Here is an 18,285-nt window from a genome sequence, read left to right as displayed (position 1 = left end):
TCTGTGCTGGGAGCCCTGAGTGCCAGCATGGTCCCAGCTGGCTCAGCTCATGCCATGGGGTTGGGCATGGTGTGGGCAGGGTGGCTCCAGCCTCTTCCCACTCCAGCTACTCACCACCTTTTTCCTCCCTAAATGGAACAATTATGTCTGGGACAGGTGTAAATTAGGGAATTGCTCACCCCTGCTCCTCTTGGGATGCAGAAAGGGAGGCTGTGAAGGTGAAACCAGATGTGACCCAAACCTTCTGTGTCTCCTAGAGTGCATCTCTGAGGATTGCCGCTCCGTCATCCAGGAACAGGCCACGGCCCTGGGGCTCTCCATGTTTGCCCTCCTGGTGAGGAGGTGCACCAACCTGCTGAGGGAATGTGTGCCAGGTAAGGGCTTAGCAGCAGGATCCATGCAGGGCCCCACGAGGCAGCCTGGTGGGGGTCAGGCTGGTTTTTACATCCCTTCCTGTCTCTTGGGGTCTCAGGATTCTCCCCCAGCATCCCAAGCTCTGCCCAAGTTTTAGCTAGATCAGCTGCAAGAAAGCCCCTGGTGTGTACAGACAGAAATGTTTGGAAGAAAGGGATAGACTGAGACCATGCTTTCTGCCAGCAATTGGGAAACTTCCCAAAACTGGGACCTGGGAATCCTATCTCTGTGATTGGTGCAGTGGCACCCTGCTGCCTTCAATAAAAGGGATCACAAACACCCTGGCTTGCCCTCCAGGGCAGTCCGTGGAGGGAGAACAGATCTGTCTTTGTGCTTGCTGTGGGTTGTGGCTGTTCCCTTGTGCATCCCAGGCTGGGATGTTGAGATCTGTGTCATACTTTCCCAGTCCCTGCCTGAGCCTGGCTGTGGTGAGCTGCCTCAGCTCTCACGTCTTCTGTTTGCAGTTCAGCCACAAGAGATGGAGCAGGAGGATGAGGAGGACGACATCAAGGTCTCTGCCTTGCCCCAGGACCTGAAGGAGCTACTCCCCAGTGTGAAGGTCTGGTCGGACTGGATGCTTGGCCACCCGGACACCTGGAATCCTCCTCCAACGTCTCTTGAGCTCCCCAAACAGTACGTGCACCCTCTGGTTTCTGCTCCCTCCCTGAGCTCCTCGTGCCACCCTTCCCCCTTGCTCATGCTTTACTGCTGGCTGTGGCATCGTGACCTGAGCACCCAGGCAAGGCCCACTGCCCAGGGAATGTCGGGAATTTGTCACCCTTGGTGACACAGTGACTTCTTCATTGATGTGTGAGTGGGGCTGGTGGCCGCCCTGTGTGTTAGAAGATGGCTTATGAGGTGGATTTTTACTTTCTGCTTAAGATGTGCATCTGGTTTTGTTGGGGTCCCCTTCCTTTAGGTGTTCTGCTGGCCCAGCCAGCTGGATAGCTAGGGCCTTCCTCTGGACCAGAGGGAACTCCATTTCCAGCATAAACGTTTTGTTGCCTTTTTTTTTGACTGAGTCAGGCCAACCTTGCTTGGGCTGGGCTAGCCTGGAACAGCTTGCCTATTCCTGGAGCTCCAAAAGCCACCTCCCATCTGCTTCAGAAACCTCTTGTCCCTACCCTACAACACACAAAAGGGTTAATTTTCTAAACTGGCCGATTTTAGCCCATTAGTCCATAATGCGGACTAGGCAATTTGCATATTTTTGGACAGAAAATTGAGCGAAGGGGCCAAGTATGGAGTATGCGAGCGGCGTCTGAGCATGCTCCGTAGCTGCTTTCCCGCAGGATTTTCCATCTGCCTCCGGTACTCCGGATCCAGAGCCTGAAATCACGTCTTACTGTTAATCCAAAGGAGCCAGAACCCTGGGTGATGGGAAGGAGCATTAAGAGTAATCCAGCAAAGTGGCTTAACCATTAATGGGTCCCCGCTCCGTGCGTCAGGTCCAGTCCTGCTCTCCTGGTTTATTGCCTCTTACTCCAGTTCTTTTTCATTTGGCTGAGGAAATGGAAATCTCACACAGGAAGTTCTGGGCCTCATTTTGTGGAGATGGAGTCTGTTTTCTGTTTGTCGGCTGCTCGGTGTGGGACCGCTGCCTGCTCATGTGAACTGCTGCCCATCTTTGGGCAGGAACTCAAACTGGGATCCGTCACGTGAGCCCGGCTGCACCAATCCCCCCTTCCCCTCGCAGGGAGCGCCGAGCCCTTGGCCAGGGGCAGCCTCGAGATGGAATTTCTGATTGGCTTCACTCAGCCAGCACTCAGTGCCTGCCCTGGGACCAGCTGCTCCCCCTCCTGTGGGGCACAGGGTTGATGGAGCAGGTGCAGGCTCCTGCTCGCCCCTTGGGGTGGGAGAAGGTGCTGGTGGTGGTGGTGGTGATGGTCGTGGTGGTGGTGATGGTCATGGTGGTGGCAGCCCACCCCAGGGCTCTTGGTGGAATGGTGGGCATAGACTGGGGGCTCTACTCCGCAAGATCCTGATGTGTTCAGTGGAGGAATGAACATCTCTTGTCTTGCTTGGCCTCTCCATGGAGGGTGTCCCTCTTGTCCCACTGTGCCCATCCTGTCCCCCATGTTGGCTCCCAGCTCCTCCACTCTGGTGCTCTTTGGCTCACATGCAGAATCTGCCTTAGCCACGCTGCTCTTCTAGCCCAGACCTCTTGTATGTGTGGGTGTTGGTGGTCCAGGACTCTGGAAGAACAGTGGTTGAGCTTCCATGGTGGTGCAGGTAGTGATGAACAGCAGGGAACCAGCTCTGCTCTTGGGCATGACCTGGAATTTGTAACATTTGCCCTGGGGATAGGAAAAGAACAGGAGAGCACTGGGTTAGTGTTTCAGTTCTCTATTGACACAAGCCTGCTGGCTGCCCTGGAGCTCTTCAGGAACCAGGTAGAGCCACCGAGTCCAAGGGTTTAGATAGGAACAGCTTCAAAGAAGTTTAGAAGTAAAACATGGGTCAGAGCAGCAGGCGTGGTGGAGTAAGCCAAGGTTTATGGGCAGGGTGAGCTCAGGAGCAGGGAGAGCACGTGAGGAGCAAGTGCAGATGCCAAGTTACAGAGCTGAGTGAGGAGCCTGGGCCGTGTCACACATGCTCCTGCCTCTGGGACGTGCTGAGAGATCCACCACTGCCAACAGAGAAGCTGGTTGGATACTCTTAAACCACTTTCCTTGCCTCTTGTGATGGCATGGGCACAGAGAAAGGATGTAGAAATCCCCTGAAGCACAGCAGTGCCCTGCAGAGATGCCATGAACGTGCTAAAGCTTCTGGAAAAAACAGGCCCCATACCCACCTGGAAGCCCACTCAGAGCCCAGAGCTCGCATCAAAGTGCAGCTCATCCAGGGCCAGAATGCTGGGCTGGGCTCGTGGCCAGCAGGGCAGCTTGGCAGGGCTCGGCCGGAGCTTTGGGCTGGGGCTGCCTGTCCCAAGGCCTCTCTTGCCATGTTTGCAATCGCTCCTTCTTCATATGGGAGAGAGCTGGGGGACTTTGAGAACGTCTAAACTCAGCCCAGCTGTGGCAGTTGGTTTATTGCTTTCAGCTGGTACTTGAACCCAGGTCCTGGTCTTGGAGTCTTTCCCAGGTTTAATCCCCGGAGCTTTCTCTGCAGCTGTATGACACTGCGCTGACCCCGAATGAGGATAGGAAAATAGAAACGGTGCCAAGCCAGAGTCTCTTTTTCATTTGGAGTCTGGCTGTCTGCCCATGACCAGGGTTACATAATGGGAAACATAGCTGGGGCTCTGGAGAGCCCGCGTTTCACCACGCTGCCCAGACCTTCGCGTTCTGATGCTATATATCTTCCTAATTGTAGCTCGGATGCATTTATCACACTGCTGGATTTGAGTCCTTACAATAAAAAAAAAAGGAAAAAAAAAAAAAAAGCAAAACCAACCCCACACCAAATTCCTCAGCTCGCTGCTTTCCTCCTTGGACAGAGGCGGAGGGAAAGGTGTGAGGGGTGAGCGCTGCCGAAAGCTGGCAGATGGATGTGAGCCATGCAGGAGTGGGCTCTGTGGAGTGGGATGAGAGGCTCAGGAGGCTGTGTCTTCAGGGTCCTTTTTCTTGGTGGGAGCTTGGGAATGAACCCTGCTTCCTGGCAGGCAGCCTCTCCCTACCTGGGGGCTCAGCAGTCTTGAATTCAACCCAAGCGAGAAGCTCCATCTTTCCCCAAATCCACCCTTCTTGGTCTGGTGCACTCCTCCAGCTCCTGGCCACACTGCATGGCCATCACAACTCAGGGGATGCTCTGGAACAGATTTTCAGTTGTTGGACTTCCTAACTACCTCTCTGTGTGAATTTGAGAGGTGAAAGGTGTCCTTCCTATTTTGGAAGAGGTGCTCAGCGAGCTTTCCATGACTCTTTCCTCATGTCTTTCCAGAATAGGAGCTAAACTTAACCTTGGACATCTCTGCTTCAGTGCCTCAGGAATTGTGTCTCTGAACCAGGTGTTGCCAGGTCTCCCAGCAGCAAGCAGCTGTCACTTCTCTATCTTAAAATTAATTTCTGTCTTCATGTTTCATGGCAAACCTTGTGTTGAGTTCTCTGCAGGTGGTTGTTTAAGGCAGTTGGAGAAGCATCTTTCAGACCAAATGTCCCCAGGAGTGATTTGCAGAGGTTGGGGTATAAAAGCAGGGATTCTGAGAAAAAGGGAGCAGGGTGGCTCCCCTAAGGCAGAGATACTGGCAGCAGATGGGTCAGAAGGTGGATCTCCAAGGAGGCTGCTGTATAAGTGACTCCATCCTCTTTTGGGACATGTGGCTGAGAAGAAGGTGAAGAGGGCCGGACAGAGCTGCTCCTTGCTCTGTTCTGTTGCCACAATTAATCCACTGCTAAATGAAGGACAAGGACTGATGGAGAAGCCACTGGCTAAATACACACTGCTGCAGGGCTGACCCTGGCAATTCCATGCTCCTTCCACACGGGGCCAAGGGCCTCTCAGTTTGTGGAGACTGTCTGCAAGCATTTAAAAATGGTTAATTTAAACCAAGTATTAAATTAAATCCAAAAGCTGTGAGCACATTCTAGAGCTTACCTTCCCAGAGAGATGTGCCAGATCGCTCTCATCACTTCGCTCTCACGGAGAAGTGTCACTGAGATGGCAGCTCCCACTGGGAGGGATGGACAGAGTCTTGCACAGGGGTGCCAAGACATTGCTGGAGTTTGCTGGAGACTAAATGGAAAATCCCTTTTGCAGATCCCATCCTCAGTAACTGTGGCCATCACTTTCCCTATCGAGACATCAAAGCCAGGATTCAGAGGTGTCTCAGTAGTGTAAACCTGGCTGAGATTGGAGATAAAGTCAACCAAAGAAAAAGCCAAAAGTCTCTGTGGAGAAGGGGGCTGGGGCAAAGCAGGGGCTGGCTGGGAGGAGACTGCACCTCTCCTAGGTAAAGAGCGTCCCTCCAGCTCCAAAGGTGGGTTCCTGGGAGAGGAATGGGTTTATGGATGCCTGGCTGGCCAGAGGGACTTTGTGCAGGGCAAAGTGGGGGAAACCACTGATGCAGAAGGACTGTGACCACCTCATCCTGCTCTGGCTAAGCCCAGACCAGGGCTGCTGAAGGCCTTTGGGAAAAGCCCACACGGCCAACCCTTTTTGCTCCTTGCAAAGGAGACACTTTAGTTCAGCTTCCCGTGGTCCAGGAGAGAGGAAAGGCGGGAGGAGGAGGATGCAGAGCCGCTCATCCGGCGGGCACCGGGAGCTGGCGGTGCCGGTGCCCGGCCCCGGGAGTGGCGGCCCGAGGCGTTTGCCATCTGCACGGCAGCAGCTGGGAACACAATGCAGGGCTTCTTCTGCGCCGCGCTTCCCGGGTTTGTGCTGCAGCTGTGCAGTTTGGATGTTAGTGTTTAAACAAGCTGGTATTACACAGGAAATGGCCACCTCCACAGGCCCCCGCAGGCTTGTAACGCGGGGTCATTGTGCTTGATATTAATCACCAGGCAGCGCGCGCCCCCGGTGAGGATGGCGGCGCCCTGCGCCGGGATTCGGTGAGCATCAGGCTCGCCCTGGCATCCTCTGCTCTCCCCATGCTTTGCCATGTGCTTTTTGCCTTGTGGTGATGCCCACCCGGGCATCATCTCTGCCAGGAGCCCTCCCCAGCCTCGCCGGGGCGGCGCTCAGCCCCAGGGCTGCGGTCCAGCTCGCTGCGCACTCGCGCGGCTCTCGCCGCAGCCTGGCCGGGCCGTGTCCGTCGGCGTTGCAGCTGGGCTGCGCTCACACTGACAGCTACATTAAACCTGGAATCCTGAGGCAATAAAAAAGAAATTAACTCTTATTTTTTTTTCCTGTCCTAGTGGAATAAGCAAATGTAAATGTGTCTGTGGGGAAGCGAATGAACCCCCGTTCCGAGGAAAGACCTCGCGCTCACCCCCTTCTCGCTTCCTCGGTTAAAAGCTCTGGGAGCCTCGTCCCTGTACCTGGGAGCTGCATGCCTGGGCTCGCTGTCAGTAATTCGGGGCCTCCCTCCGCACAGGGACGGTGAAGCCGTGGCACTGTGCGTGCACAGAGCTTCCAGGCACCTGGAGCTGCCTGGGCTCTGCACAGAGGCTCCGGCACTGCCGCGCCGTGGGGTGACATTAGCCAGAAATGCTTGGGGGTGGCCATGAAGTGGTCCTGGGCAGGGGCGGTGGGGAGAAGGAGGCTGACAGGGCTCACAAGTGTTGTGTGACCTTCCAGGGCAAGTGCATGTCCCAGCAGGAGATTCCCAGGGCCGTAGGTGTCAGTGTGAGCCGTTTGTCCTCGCTGGCTTTGCCAGCAGTGGCAGCTGGTGAATGATCCTGGTGGTGGCAGTGATGGGAGATGTGCTGCAGAGGAGGAGGGGGTGGCAGAAAATGGTCAGAATTGATTTCTGCAGTGCTGCCTCTGCCATCATAGGAGAAAACCATGGAAAAATGCCAACACTACTTCTTTCTTGGCTTTCTGAAGGCTCTGCAGGGTGCTGGTGGGGTAGCAGTGCAGTGAGAGCTGGCTACCCAGGGAGCCAGCACAGTCTGAGGTTTGACTGAAGTGAGCCCAGGGTGGGAATCTGTCACGCCCAGGGCAAATGGGAGATGTGGCAAGGCACTTTCAAGCTGTAGGTGAAGGATGAAGTGACAGGGGCTGCTCTCACACTCAGGGGTGCTGAGGGGTGCCCTGCCTGGCAGTGCTGCTGAGGGGGAGAGGAAAGGAAACTGCTGGGCTGGGTGCCTGCAAGGGCTTTAGCAGTGCCAGCTCAGTGACTGTTCCCGTGGCATTTTTCAGATTTCGGATTCCAAGCCCTGTGGAGGGAGATGCTCCATGTACTTTATCTGTGCTGATACTCCTGCCACCACCACCCTGGCCCTGCAGTGAATCCCAGTCCAGCCCAGCATGCTGCCCCTGCCCTCTGCCTCTCTCTCACCCTCACTGTCATCACCATCCCCTCCTTGCAGCTCTGTTTTTCGGGAATATGGGCAAGCTCTCTACAATGTGTTTCTTTCCCCTTTCCTCCACCACAGCCCCATACACCTGGCTGTCCCAGCCCCCTGGAAATGTCCCCAGCATCTCTGCCTGTCCCCAACACCCCAGTGCTCTCATTCCCCGGCAGTTTTGGGCACTTTTCCCATTCCTCTCCCTGCTGATGCCTCTGCCCCTCCTTCATCCCAGCGAGCCCTTGTGGCCGTGGGGCCCCACCAATGCTATGTGACTGGCCTCAGGCAGCCAAGCCCAGTTGCCAGCAGGGCACTGGGGGAGGCTGAGCCTCCCAAGCCCTGTGCATCTCCCATGGGCAGAGCTCGCCTTGGAGGTGGCCCAGAGCAGCCCTATCACATCCGGTGCTTGTCTCTGCAGCCTGGGCCGGAGGATAAACTATCAGGGCTGTGGGGCAGTGGATCATTCCTCTTATTATTTTCTTCTTTTGCAGATAGGGGTCGTGGAAAGTTCAGTTCCTTTTAACCCTCGCAGCTCTGTTTATTTTCCAGCTGGTAGCACAAACGCAGCGTTTCCCATTACATCACAAAGGGCCTCGGACAGATCCCTCCGAAAAACGTGTTGCAACTGTTTATTTTTTTCCATATTTAAACATTTCTGACAGCCAGACCTGGCTGAGCCAAGCGATGGAGCTTTGTGAATGAACCCAGCTCCTGGTGTCTGCGACCAGAGGGTTTTGAAGGACCTCTCCTCCTTTGCAGGACGTGGGCTAGGGCTGGCTCAGGGACGTGGGCGACTCTGCGTTACATGTGTGCTGATTACGTGCCGGGCTTTGATTAATGGCTCCTCATTCTGCCTGGCTCCCAGGACGCTCTTGAAAACAAGATGTTTCATTTCAGTGTGCTTTCCTGGTACATTGATTCCCGTAAATAACCCAGTGCAGACTCTGTCCACCTGGAGCAGTTCAAAGAGCAGGGGGCCTCCCTCCAGCCCTGGGCTGCCTCGGCCCGCACCGGTCACTGCTGCACCCCCGGGGATGCTGGATTCCCTCTGCTTTTCTCCAGAGGTGTGCACTGCAGGAGCAGCCTACCAGAAGCACATCAGCCCCAGTTTCCTCTATTTCCTACTTTAATCCCAGTTTACGTCTTGAAAAAACCCCAATCTGAGTGTTTGTAGAAACAGGAAGGGGAAATGCAGTGCGAGGCAGGCTGGTCAGCTGTAGTAGCCCCATGCTTATTGCTTGTTTCCTTTCTTTCTCCACACTGGATCTCACTGGAGTGCTGGGCCTTCTCTGGGTTGTGCTCAGCTGTGGGGATGTGTGATGGATGTTTGCACCTCGGACATCACTGCCACTCTGAGAATGTGAGACATGGCAGAGGCAGCTTTGCAGGTCACTTGGGAGAGTTGAAACCCATGGCCAGAAGCAAAACACGGCTTTAACCCCCGTGGCTGGGGTTTAGCTGTGAAAATCTCTGTGGCTGCAGCACGTGGTCACAGCAGATAAGAGCTGTGTGAAGGAGAGGATGCTCCAGGCTGGGTTGGAGCCCCCCAGGGTGGATTGGAGCCCTCCAAGAGCCCCTTCAGGCCCGACAGCAAGGCGGGTGTTCACTCTGTCCTTCCAGCAGGCTTTAAAATTGAGTAACATCATCTGGAACGGGCCGGGCTCCGCACGGGGCAGCCGCTCCCCGCGGGCAGAGGTGGGCAGAGCGGTGGGAAGGGGACATCCCGGGAGCTGTCCCCATGCAGGGGGACGATGGCCAGGGTGAGGGTCACAGTCCCTGGTCCCCGGCGGGGTCGGTGCCAGCACAGCTGCGCCGGGGCCGTCCCGCGGGGCAGGGCAGCAGCGGCAGCGGTGCCGGGCTCGCCTCGCCTCACCTCTCTGGTATTCGCTGCAGCATTGCAGGCAACTCCCAACGCATTCCAGCCCTGAATTGCTCACGTCTCTCCTCGTTCTCCCAGGGTCTCAGTAGATGTGTGGGCGACGCTGGCTGACTTCTGTAACATACTGACCACAGTGAATCAGTCGGAGGTGCCCTTGTACAAGGACCCAGATGACGACCTTGCCCTGCTTAGCCTGGAAGAGGATCGGCTGCTCTCGGGCTTCGTTCCCCTGCTGGTCGCCCCCCAGGAGCCCTGCTACGTGGAGAGGACCTCGGACAAGGTCAGCAGTAGGCCAAACATCCCCCCTCGATTCCTCCAGACTTTTATTCTTGGGAAGTTTTCTGTGCAAACGGAACACGATTAAGTCATTGAGAAGGGTGTTAAGGGAAAATATCGACCTTTCAGCCGCTGACATCCAGCTCTGTGTCATGAAAACCCCTCTCGACTTCCTCTGGTGTGTGTGTGCTCGCTGGCATGTTGTATATACGATCATTTCCTCACTTGTTTAAATAGTGCAGCTTGTGTTGGCAGAGCTCTCGGTGCACTCCAAATGGTTTGCATCATGCTTAAAGCACCCTCCCCCTCCCCCCGGCCACAAAACTCTGCCTTAGGAAGGCAGCCAGGACTTTTTTCCTTCTCTAAAGAGGAGAGTGATAAATAGGTGACTAGAGAGAAGCAGACACCATGTGTTAACGTACAAAAGGCTTTTAGGAATATGAAGCATTCCCCACTGCCCGCTCTCTATTTTCCTTTCTTTGCTCTAGGAGCCCATTCTAGGCTGAACTTTCCTTTGGCTGTTTGTTTTTAGAATAATGAAATCAGTTCCCTTGTTGATGTGGGGTTTTGGGTCTGCTCTCTGCCACCACCTGGCCAGGAGGGATCTGGGGGCTGCACTTGGAGAATGTGTGTGAGCCTGCTGGGGGATGGAGGAGGCACAATGGCATTTGTTTTGCACGCCCTTGGAGGCACGGCAGGATGAGAGTGGCTCTCAAGAGTTTCCTGCTTGGAGGCAGAGCTGCAGCTCCAAAAACGTGGCTCATCTGGGAAGCTGCAGTGTCCCCTCCCTGAGGAGTTGATGCTCCAGGAGGAGAAGTGGGGATGCAGAGCAGGTTTCTGTGGAGAGCCTGCGTGTGACAATGGCAAGGTGCCTTTCCCTGTGCCACTTCTTCTTCATGAATTGTCCTGAAATGACAGTGAGAAATTCAGGACCTTTCTCACAGAAGGACCCGAAGGTGCAAATTTCTGTTTCACTTCTCTGTCTGCCCCAACCTGTGCTCACAGCACTGCCTGCAGCACAGGCTTCCAGTAAAACCAGGAGCCCTCTCAGTTAGGGGAAGCAGCTTAGTCCAGGAAGTGTCTGTGGAAGCATGAATTTTCAAGGCTCTATTTGACAGGGTTAAAATAAGAAGTGTGCAGTTGCCATTGCTGCCCTAAGGTTTGCCCAGTGTGTGTGGTGGCCTCAGGGGGGCTCTGCTGGGGACAATCCAAGGGTCCCTATACAGAGATTCTTTTTACAGCAGCCACAAACCAGAGCCCCCAGCAGGCAGGTGAGGTGGCTGAGCAGCTCTGGTGCCCTGTAACTTGTGGGAGGGGGTCAGTATTCCCTGAACTCTGCCTCCTCTAACCACACACCAGTTTATTTGGAGTGCCATCTACCTGCCCTGCCAGGCACTTGCACTCATCTTTGTGGCTTTGTCCTGTAGCTACACCTGAGCTACCCAGCTGAGTTCTCCCTGTCCCAGCTCCCTTTGGTTCTGGTGCTTTATAAAGAAACTGCACAACTCCACAGGTGGGAGTTGGTGCCCTCACAGCTCAGTATCAGCCACCCAGGAACTCTGGAATATCAGGCATGGTGTTATCTCAGTTCTGCTGAAAAAGCAGAACTGATCCCAGAGGGAAACAGCCAGGCCTGGCTATGTCTGTACCCTTTATTTCTTTCTGACCAGTGTTTTTATTAATGGTCAGACAGGTAAAACAGCAGGTGTGCATGCTCACTGGGCAGAGGACACCTGAGAGGATGAAGGGGAGGACAGTGAGTTAGCAAAGAGAGCTCAAAAGCCTGATTTCCAAGAAGGGCCTGGATGAACTGAGGCTTTTTAGTCTCAAGGAAATTCAGGGAAAAGGCAGAGAGGATAACCAGGTGTCCTCCAGCTCCATGCTGAAAAGCACAGGAAGGAACAGGCTACAGAAATTGTAGCAAAATAAATTAAGAAACTTCAGGAAAGGTTTCATACCTTTGGGTAGTTCAGCACTTGAGAGCAGCCTCCTTAGTGAGTCTTGAGGAGCTCTACAGCCTTGGAAATTTTAAAAGGAAGCAGGGTGACTCTCAGGTACAGCTTGGGCTGAGGTAAACACCTTGGAATAGAAGGCAAAGTGACCTCTTTGGATGAATTTAGCCCATTTTCTGCCATTTGGAAATGCTCTAGAAAGAGACTGCAGTGGCAGCTGCGTCAATACAGTCAAGTGACTGCCCTGTTCCACAAATGTTATCCCTCAGCAGCATTAATGAAGGAATTGTTGGGCTTGCAGGAGTGGGGTGTTGCAGAAGGCACTGCAGAGCCAGCCAGGACTGAGAGGCACAAACCCACATGGGAGTGACTGTGAGCAAGATACAAAAAGGCACTTTCTAGCAAAGAATCCCCCAACCCAACTTAAACTTGTGTGCCATCTCCACTCCACCATCTGCTCCTTGCCCTCCCATGCAGAGCCCAGGTGAATCCAACTCCTTGGCAGTTCATCAGTTCAAGGTCAGGTTGGACAGGGCTTGGAGCAGCCTGCTCCAATTAGTAGAATGTGTCCCTGTCCATGGCAAGGGGTTGGAACTAAATGGTCTTTAAGATCCATTCCAACCCAAACCATCCTGAGCCTGTGGGAGGCATCTCTGGGCTGTTTGCAGTGGAAGGTCTGTGCTGAGCATGGTGGCATTTTGGGATCTGTGTCCCTGAGCCTCCAGCAGGCAATGGCAGCAGAGCAACTCTCTCTGGCACTGATTTTTTTTCCCATACTGATTTTTCATTGCTTTTTAGCAGGAGTTATTTTTTGCACCAAATTTCTTTCTGTTGTGTTCTCAGTCTTGGCCCAGTTTTCAGCCCAGATTCTTTGCTGGAGAGGCAATGAGAATGTACTGCTCTTTCTATGGCACAATGTGAATGTCTTGTGGGTTCTGGTGTGCCAGAGTGACTCTGGGTCCTTTTTCTGCCACTTGCATGGCTAGGAAGAGGCAGTTGACTTTTACTACAAGGATATCTCACCTTGCTTGCTGATGCTCCAAATCCTTACCCCATTTTTTTACCCTCTAGCTTCTTAATTAATTTGTAATATTTCAGAGGAAAAGAATCTGTTGAAAGGCAGGACCAGAAGGAATTGGGCTTAAAATGGTGTTGGGCTCCTTGCTCTACCAAGAGAGTGGTTGTTTTGTAAGCTGCATAGGACAAACACTGTGCTTCCCACTCCTTTTTGTTCTCCACGTCCCATTTAGCAGATGGAGTGCAGAATTCAGCCAGAGTTTCTCAGTAAGTTTTTGAGCATTTGGCCTGGCTCTTATTTTGAGTGAAAACGTTCTGACTCCGTTCGCTGCCATGGAGCCGCGCGTTCGAATTCCTGCTGGAGCCAGTGGGACACTTAGAGCTTCCCATCATCTCTTGCACTGTCATTGGAGCTGTAACCAACAAAAGCTGGCTCTGGGGTGAGCAGAACTCAGAGTTGTTTTCCTGGGTGTGTGTGTTGGGCACATCTCCACTGCAGCTTGTGTGATGGAACACCACCGACCGTACCAGTCAGCAGCAAACTATGCAGCCTGGTGCCTGAGCTGTCAGCTGTGTCTGCAGCCTCTGCAGCCCAAGGAGACACTGCCAGGACCTCCCTCACCCAGCTCTCAGACCCCAGGCAGGAGCAGGGAGCAGCAGCATGGCTGAGTTAAGGTCGGGAAGGGGGAAGGTGGCAACTGTGGAGTCGTGGTGCTGGTAATGGAAAACACTTGGGTCGTGTTGAGGTTAAAGAGAGTCCTGGTGAGGGTGCGTGGGTGCAGCCCTGGGAACCTGGGCCATGTCCTGGATTCCTCAGCTCTCACTGGATGCTGTTGTCTCGGGAGCATCCTGCTCTGCAGTGACCCCATGGAGCTCGTGGCAAAGCTGGAAGAGGGCTGCAGATATCCCTGATGTGGTACAGAGCAGGGAGGTTCTCCTCTCTGCAGGCAGGGATTGCCCGCATCCCTGCAAGCTCTTCACGGGCTCAGCGTGTGCATCCCCCAGGCCTGTGCCTGCAGCACACCCTCTGCCACATGCCCCAGCCATGGGCAGCTGTGGAGGAGAAAGTGTTAATGTCCCTTCCCACAATAAACCTCTCTGCATGGGGGGTCCTGAAACCTGAGCCTGTCTCTCCTCCCCCAGCCCTGACACACGTTAATAAAAGGTTTTTAAACGCCAATAAAAAGGCAGCAGCCCCAGCTCACCAGGTCCGGGGCCCAGGGTCCTTGGGAAGGCACTTCACAAATGTGTTTTTTGCATTTTCAGGCTTTTGGCTGGTGAATAAGATTGAGGAGAAATACTCCTTCCCCTGATAACAATACAGTGAGACGCAGGATCAGCAGTGTGTGGATTAAAACCAGACGGTGCATGATTAATACATGTGCTTATAGGGCCAGTCACCGTGGTTCCCTCCTCTCAAACAGAAAAGCACTTTTTTTCCTTTCCCTCATGTGCATGCTCATGTGTGGAGTGGACTGTCTCAGATACTCACCACTCAACTGGTCTCAACCCTGTCTCACCTCACCAGGCAAATGAAAGCCCTAAAACGCGAGGCTCTGAAAATTAATTAGCAATATTTTACTGCCAGACCTACAAGCTGGGTATTGCGTGGCTCCTCCTGCTCTGGGGTGGCCAGTGAGCTTCCCACACTTGGTGCTGTTCCTTGTTTCACTCACCTGTCAGTGCAGATAGCCTAAATCCCAAGCTTAATTCTCCTTAGAAATCCCAAATCTCCTTCCTCTGCGCTGTCCAGCCCAGGTGGGTAGTTCATATGTGACCTTCTCTCTAGTTGCCCCAACATGCTCAAGATTGGGCAGTAGCCTTTGGATTAGCTGTTTAGGAGCTAATTATTATTTAGGCTTGGGCTAAAATTAGTCCTGTCTTGTTATTCACTTCACTTATTTATGGTATTTCAGTCTTCCTAAGACTTTCAGAGATCTCTTGGCAGCGTGTAGTCATGTCTGATGCTTCTTGGAAAGGGAGCCTCAGGTTTAAAAGCCCAGGAGGAGTAGCTGTTGGAGTGACTGGGCTCTGTCATGCCTCTAAACACCAGGCTTTTTGTCTTTTCTGAGACCTAATGACTCCTGGAATGCCAGGGATTAAATCCACCTTGGAGTGGCCACACTATAGTGATTTTGGGAGGACTTTTTGCAAGGCATCAGAGAAATGGTAGCAAGACCAGGGCTCTGAGAGCAAAAACTCTTTGTAAGCAGAGAGAAAACCCCAGTGAGCAAATGTAACTTGTTTTCTCAGCATCCTTTCCATATTCCCATTCCATAGCCTTGGAGCATCTCCCTCCAGCTGGCAGGCAAATGCTCTCAGCCCATGAGAGCGAGAGCTTCCAGCTTGGAGTTTGGTCCAGAGAGGAAAAGGGAAACTGTGAGCAGAGATGGGAGCCCCAAGGAGGAGAGTCCAATGAGGAGTCATCCTTGAAAAACTCCTTCCATTCCTGCCTGCCTTGGTTTCCAAACAAGCAGTGAAAGATCCCTGCCTCGGGCAGCCCTGCTGGGAGCGGGGACTTGGCGGGAGCTGGCAGCCCCGAGGCAGCAGAGTTAGAGGTGTTTACATTTTCTGACCAGTATCTGAACTCCATCCCAGCCTCGACCTTCCCTTTCATGTGGTGCCTTTGGATTGTAAAAGGCAATTAAACTAAATTATGGGCCATGTTGGAAGATGATGTCATGGGGTGATGGAGGAGAGGCTGGGTTTTATGCCACCATGAAGGTAGTGGGGGGAACATCACCTGCTTTGAACTCCTCAGCTGTCCTTGGCATCACCTTGAGCCACGAGTGCCAGGGGCTATGTGGGCACTGTGGGAGCCTCTCTCTACCTTTGCCAGGTGCCTTTAGCACAGTGGGAGGTGCCAAGCTCAGTCCCTGTCCCCTGGTCTGGGTGGCAGAGGAGACAGGGCTGGTGTCTGTTGTGCTGTTTTAAATGCAGCATTGTAGCAACAGGCACAAGTCCTGTCCAGTGACTGCTGCAACATCTCCTAGGGCTGTGCAGGGCATCTTCCAGAAAGGAATCCTGTTCAGTTATTGTTTGGCCTCAGTTTTTAATCACTTTTTAAGCCAAGAGAGCTCTGAGGATATTCTTAAAATTGAGTTTCTGCAGCTAAAGGTGAAGTGAACCGATGGCAAACAAGCACTAGCACGGCACAAGAACGCTGAATCCAGCACTGGAGAAATCTGCAATGTGGAATAACAGTTCAGCCTCTTGAAGGGGGGGTGGGTTAAAAAGAGGAAAAAAAAAAAAAAACTGCAATAAATCTAGCGAGTGGAATCTGCGGGAAATGATCCCATCTGGAAAACTCCAGTGCTGGTGCTGCTGAAGGCTTAAGGAGCGATGCAGATCGCAAAAAGCAAAGCCTGCAGTCTGAGGATGACAGGCTGCTTAATTGATGTCCATTGCAACTGGTACTCTGCCAGTTGATGTTGGCCACCTGCCAGCGTGCTGTAATTTTGGGGCCAGGTGTGAAGCGTTTCTGTTCCATCTTGTTCCCAAGCACCTACAGAAGCCTCACACATCTCACTCGAGGCTGCAGCCCTGTAGGAAACAGCTGTACAGGTATAGGTGAAAGGAAATGTCACAGCTGGGCTGGGAGCCCTCCCCCGTGCTTTGCCCAGGGCTGTGTTTGGGGGGCCACCTCCTCCCCTCCGCCCCCACTCTGGGTTTGGGGAGGTGGTCACTGTCACAGGCACACCTGCCTGTCTGTCAGCAAGGTGCTTTGAACATCAGGGAACTTCTGGGAAGAATGCACAGGTCAGAAACCCCCTCTTCAAAGAGGAGCCCAGGGTGGTGTGTGTCAGTTCTGGGAATGGGGAATCCAGCCCGGGAGAGCCCCGGATGCTGGCCAGCTGGGGAAGCTGTGGCCATCTCCACTGGTTTTTTCTGCCTCATGAAACCACAAGGAAATTTCCAACAGCAGGTCTTGTAGAAGGCCCAAACCCTTGATTCTGGAAGGCTGAGAACCCTTCAGGATCCTCAGCAAATTGTCACCAGGCCCAGTTTCAGTCACTGTTAAAAACACGCATTATTTCCCAGCTAAATTTGCTTTGTCTCAGTTTCCAATAATTTACTTTTGCTGTAGGTTGGGAAGTTGTGGGTTGCTGCTCTAGCTCTGATATGTAAACGTGTCCCAAGTCCCCCCAGTTCCCATCCTGTTTTTTATAAGCTGAATAGATGGAGTGAAAGGCAGGACAGTCTGGGGCATGGTTTGGATCCCCTGAGCTGCTCTCCTGGTGTGTTTGAGCTGTGACTGTCCAGGCTCCACGTGTTGCTCCTCAGGAGGAGGTGACACTGCGCTGTCCCACTGTCCTCTATACCCATGGACACTCCCAGTGTCCTGCAGCCTTTGCTCCTTCCTGCAGGCACAACTGTGCTAAATAGCATGGGGTTTGTTCCTAAGTAAGTGACTGAGCAATCCCAAGTTTTTGCCTGTTACTGAGCTGCTCTCTTGAGACCTCAGGAAGGTTTGAGTCAGTGTCTAATCTGCTGGCTTTATCAGGAGAGGTTTTCTTTGTCCAGGTCACTGAACCTATTGTTAAGCAGCATAAGCCCAAGCAAGCTTCCCTGTGGCCCCGCCAGCACTGCCCTCCTGTTTACGCTGACATTTTAAGACCTCTGCTGACCAGATTTTAATCCAGGCCGTATCCTGTGCACTGCAGTCTCTGGGGCATAGGAGCTTTTCACATCCTCTGGCCCGGCCATGCCGAGAGCTCGGGGCTGCTGACGCACGGCCGTGGCACCGGGCTGTGAAACAGCGCTGGAGGCAGCAGCAGTTCAAAGCCCTGCAGCCCCTTTGCCACAGCCAGGTGTGAACAGGTCCTTCCATAGCCCTGGGCAGGCAGGGGGGCGAGGAGGAGAAAATCTAACAGCAGCCCCCCCGTGCAGAGCTGGGGTCCTGCTGCTTTGCCCGGGCTGAGGGCTGTGTGTGGGAACTGCAGTCGCACTGCGAGGTGAGGAACCACCTGCCAACGTGTTAAGATCCAGTTACACGTGTTCTCTTCACCCCTGTGTCAGTGAGAGGCAGAGTGGCTTTGTGGTCTGGGCACAGCTTGCAGGGAAGCACAGGGTGCTGCCTTCCAGGCAGCCCTGTCTCCTGCGGGGGGGAGCAGGGAGGGAAGAACCAGCAGCTGGTGGAAACAACCTTCCCTGTCCCTGAAATGCCTCTTTCCTGGCATGGGGAGGGAAGGAGCGCTACCACGCTGCGTGGGGAGTTTTCTCAAGTGGCTTGTGATGTTTCCATGCCTTCCTCCCCAGCCTTGGATGCTCCTCTGCCTCTCCTCCAGGCTCATCTTGGACAGGGCGCTTCAACCACAGCGTGAGCTCCAAGTGAATCAGGGTGTGAGCTGTGCACGTGCCCCAGCACGTGTCGGGTGCTCAGCCAGCCCTGCACAGCTTGGCTCTGGTGTCAGCTGAAGGCTCTTTTAAAGTGTTTTCTGGAAGTGAGATGGGATCATCAGCTCCTTGAGGCAGAGACTGACAGGATAAATCAGCCTCGTCCCATGCCTGGGGTTTGATATTTCCATGCGGATCAGATGATGCTCATTGTCCAACGTCCTCACTTGTGTCATGGTCAGGCCAGGTTTGTGTAGTGAGGTGGGAAACTTACTTGTGTTTAGTCCTTTTGTCCTAAAAACTGCTTCCAGGGGTTCAGCACAGATTCTTGGGAAACGGGAAATGTCCTATTCAAGAAACTCACTGACCGTGTGTTCCTGGAGTTGGGAATAGTGGAGTGACCTTAGGAAAGGAGAGGCAGACCACGTGCAGCACCTCCTTGGAGCACACTGTGTGCACCCTTCTCTTCCCTTGGGATTTTGCAGTGGGAAATTTCCTTGTTTCTGCTGCCCCAGCACCC

General features: G+C 53.6%; 1 protein-coding gene across 4 annotated transcripts in view; it reads left to right on the top strand.

Annotated features, from left to right (window-relative positions):
- The window catches only part of SMG6 (SMG6 nonsense mediated mRNA decay factor), a 106,303-nt gene that overhangs the window by 50,898 nt on the left and 37,120 nt on the right, over positions 1–18,285 (top strand). For all 4 annotated transcript variants that reach the window (XM_059865842.1, XM_059865839.1, XM_059865838.1 and 1 more), the window contains 3 exons: positions 258–374; positions 879–1,047; positions 9,262–9,463. In XM_059865842.1, the coding sequence (XP_059721825.1) occupies positions 258–374; positions 879–1,047; positions 9,262–9,463 (488 nt within the window). The remainder of the gene's footprint in view (positions 1–257; positions 375–878; positions 1,048–9,261; positions 9,464–18,285) is intronic.

This window comes from Haemorhous mexicanus, chromosome 22 (genome assembly GCF_027477595.1).
Source record: "Haemorhous mexicanus isolate bHaeMex1 chromosome 22, bHaeMex1.pri, whole genome shotgun sequence".
In the NCBI taxonomy this organism is placed as follows: domain Eukaryota; kingdom Metazoa; phylum Chordata; class Aves; order Passeriformes; family Fringillidae; genus Haemorhous; species Haemorhous mexicanus.
Note: the sequence above shows the minus strand (reverse complement) of the source record. Positions and strands in the feature narration are given on the sequence as shown.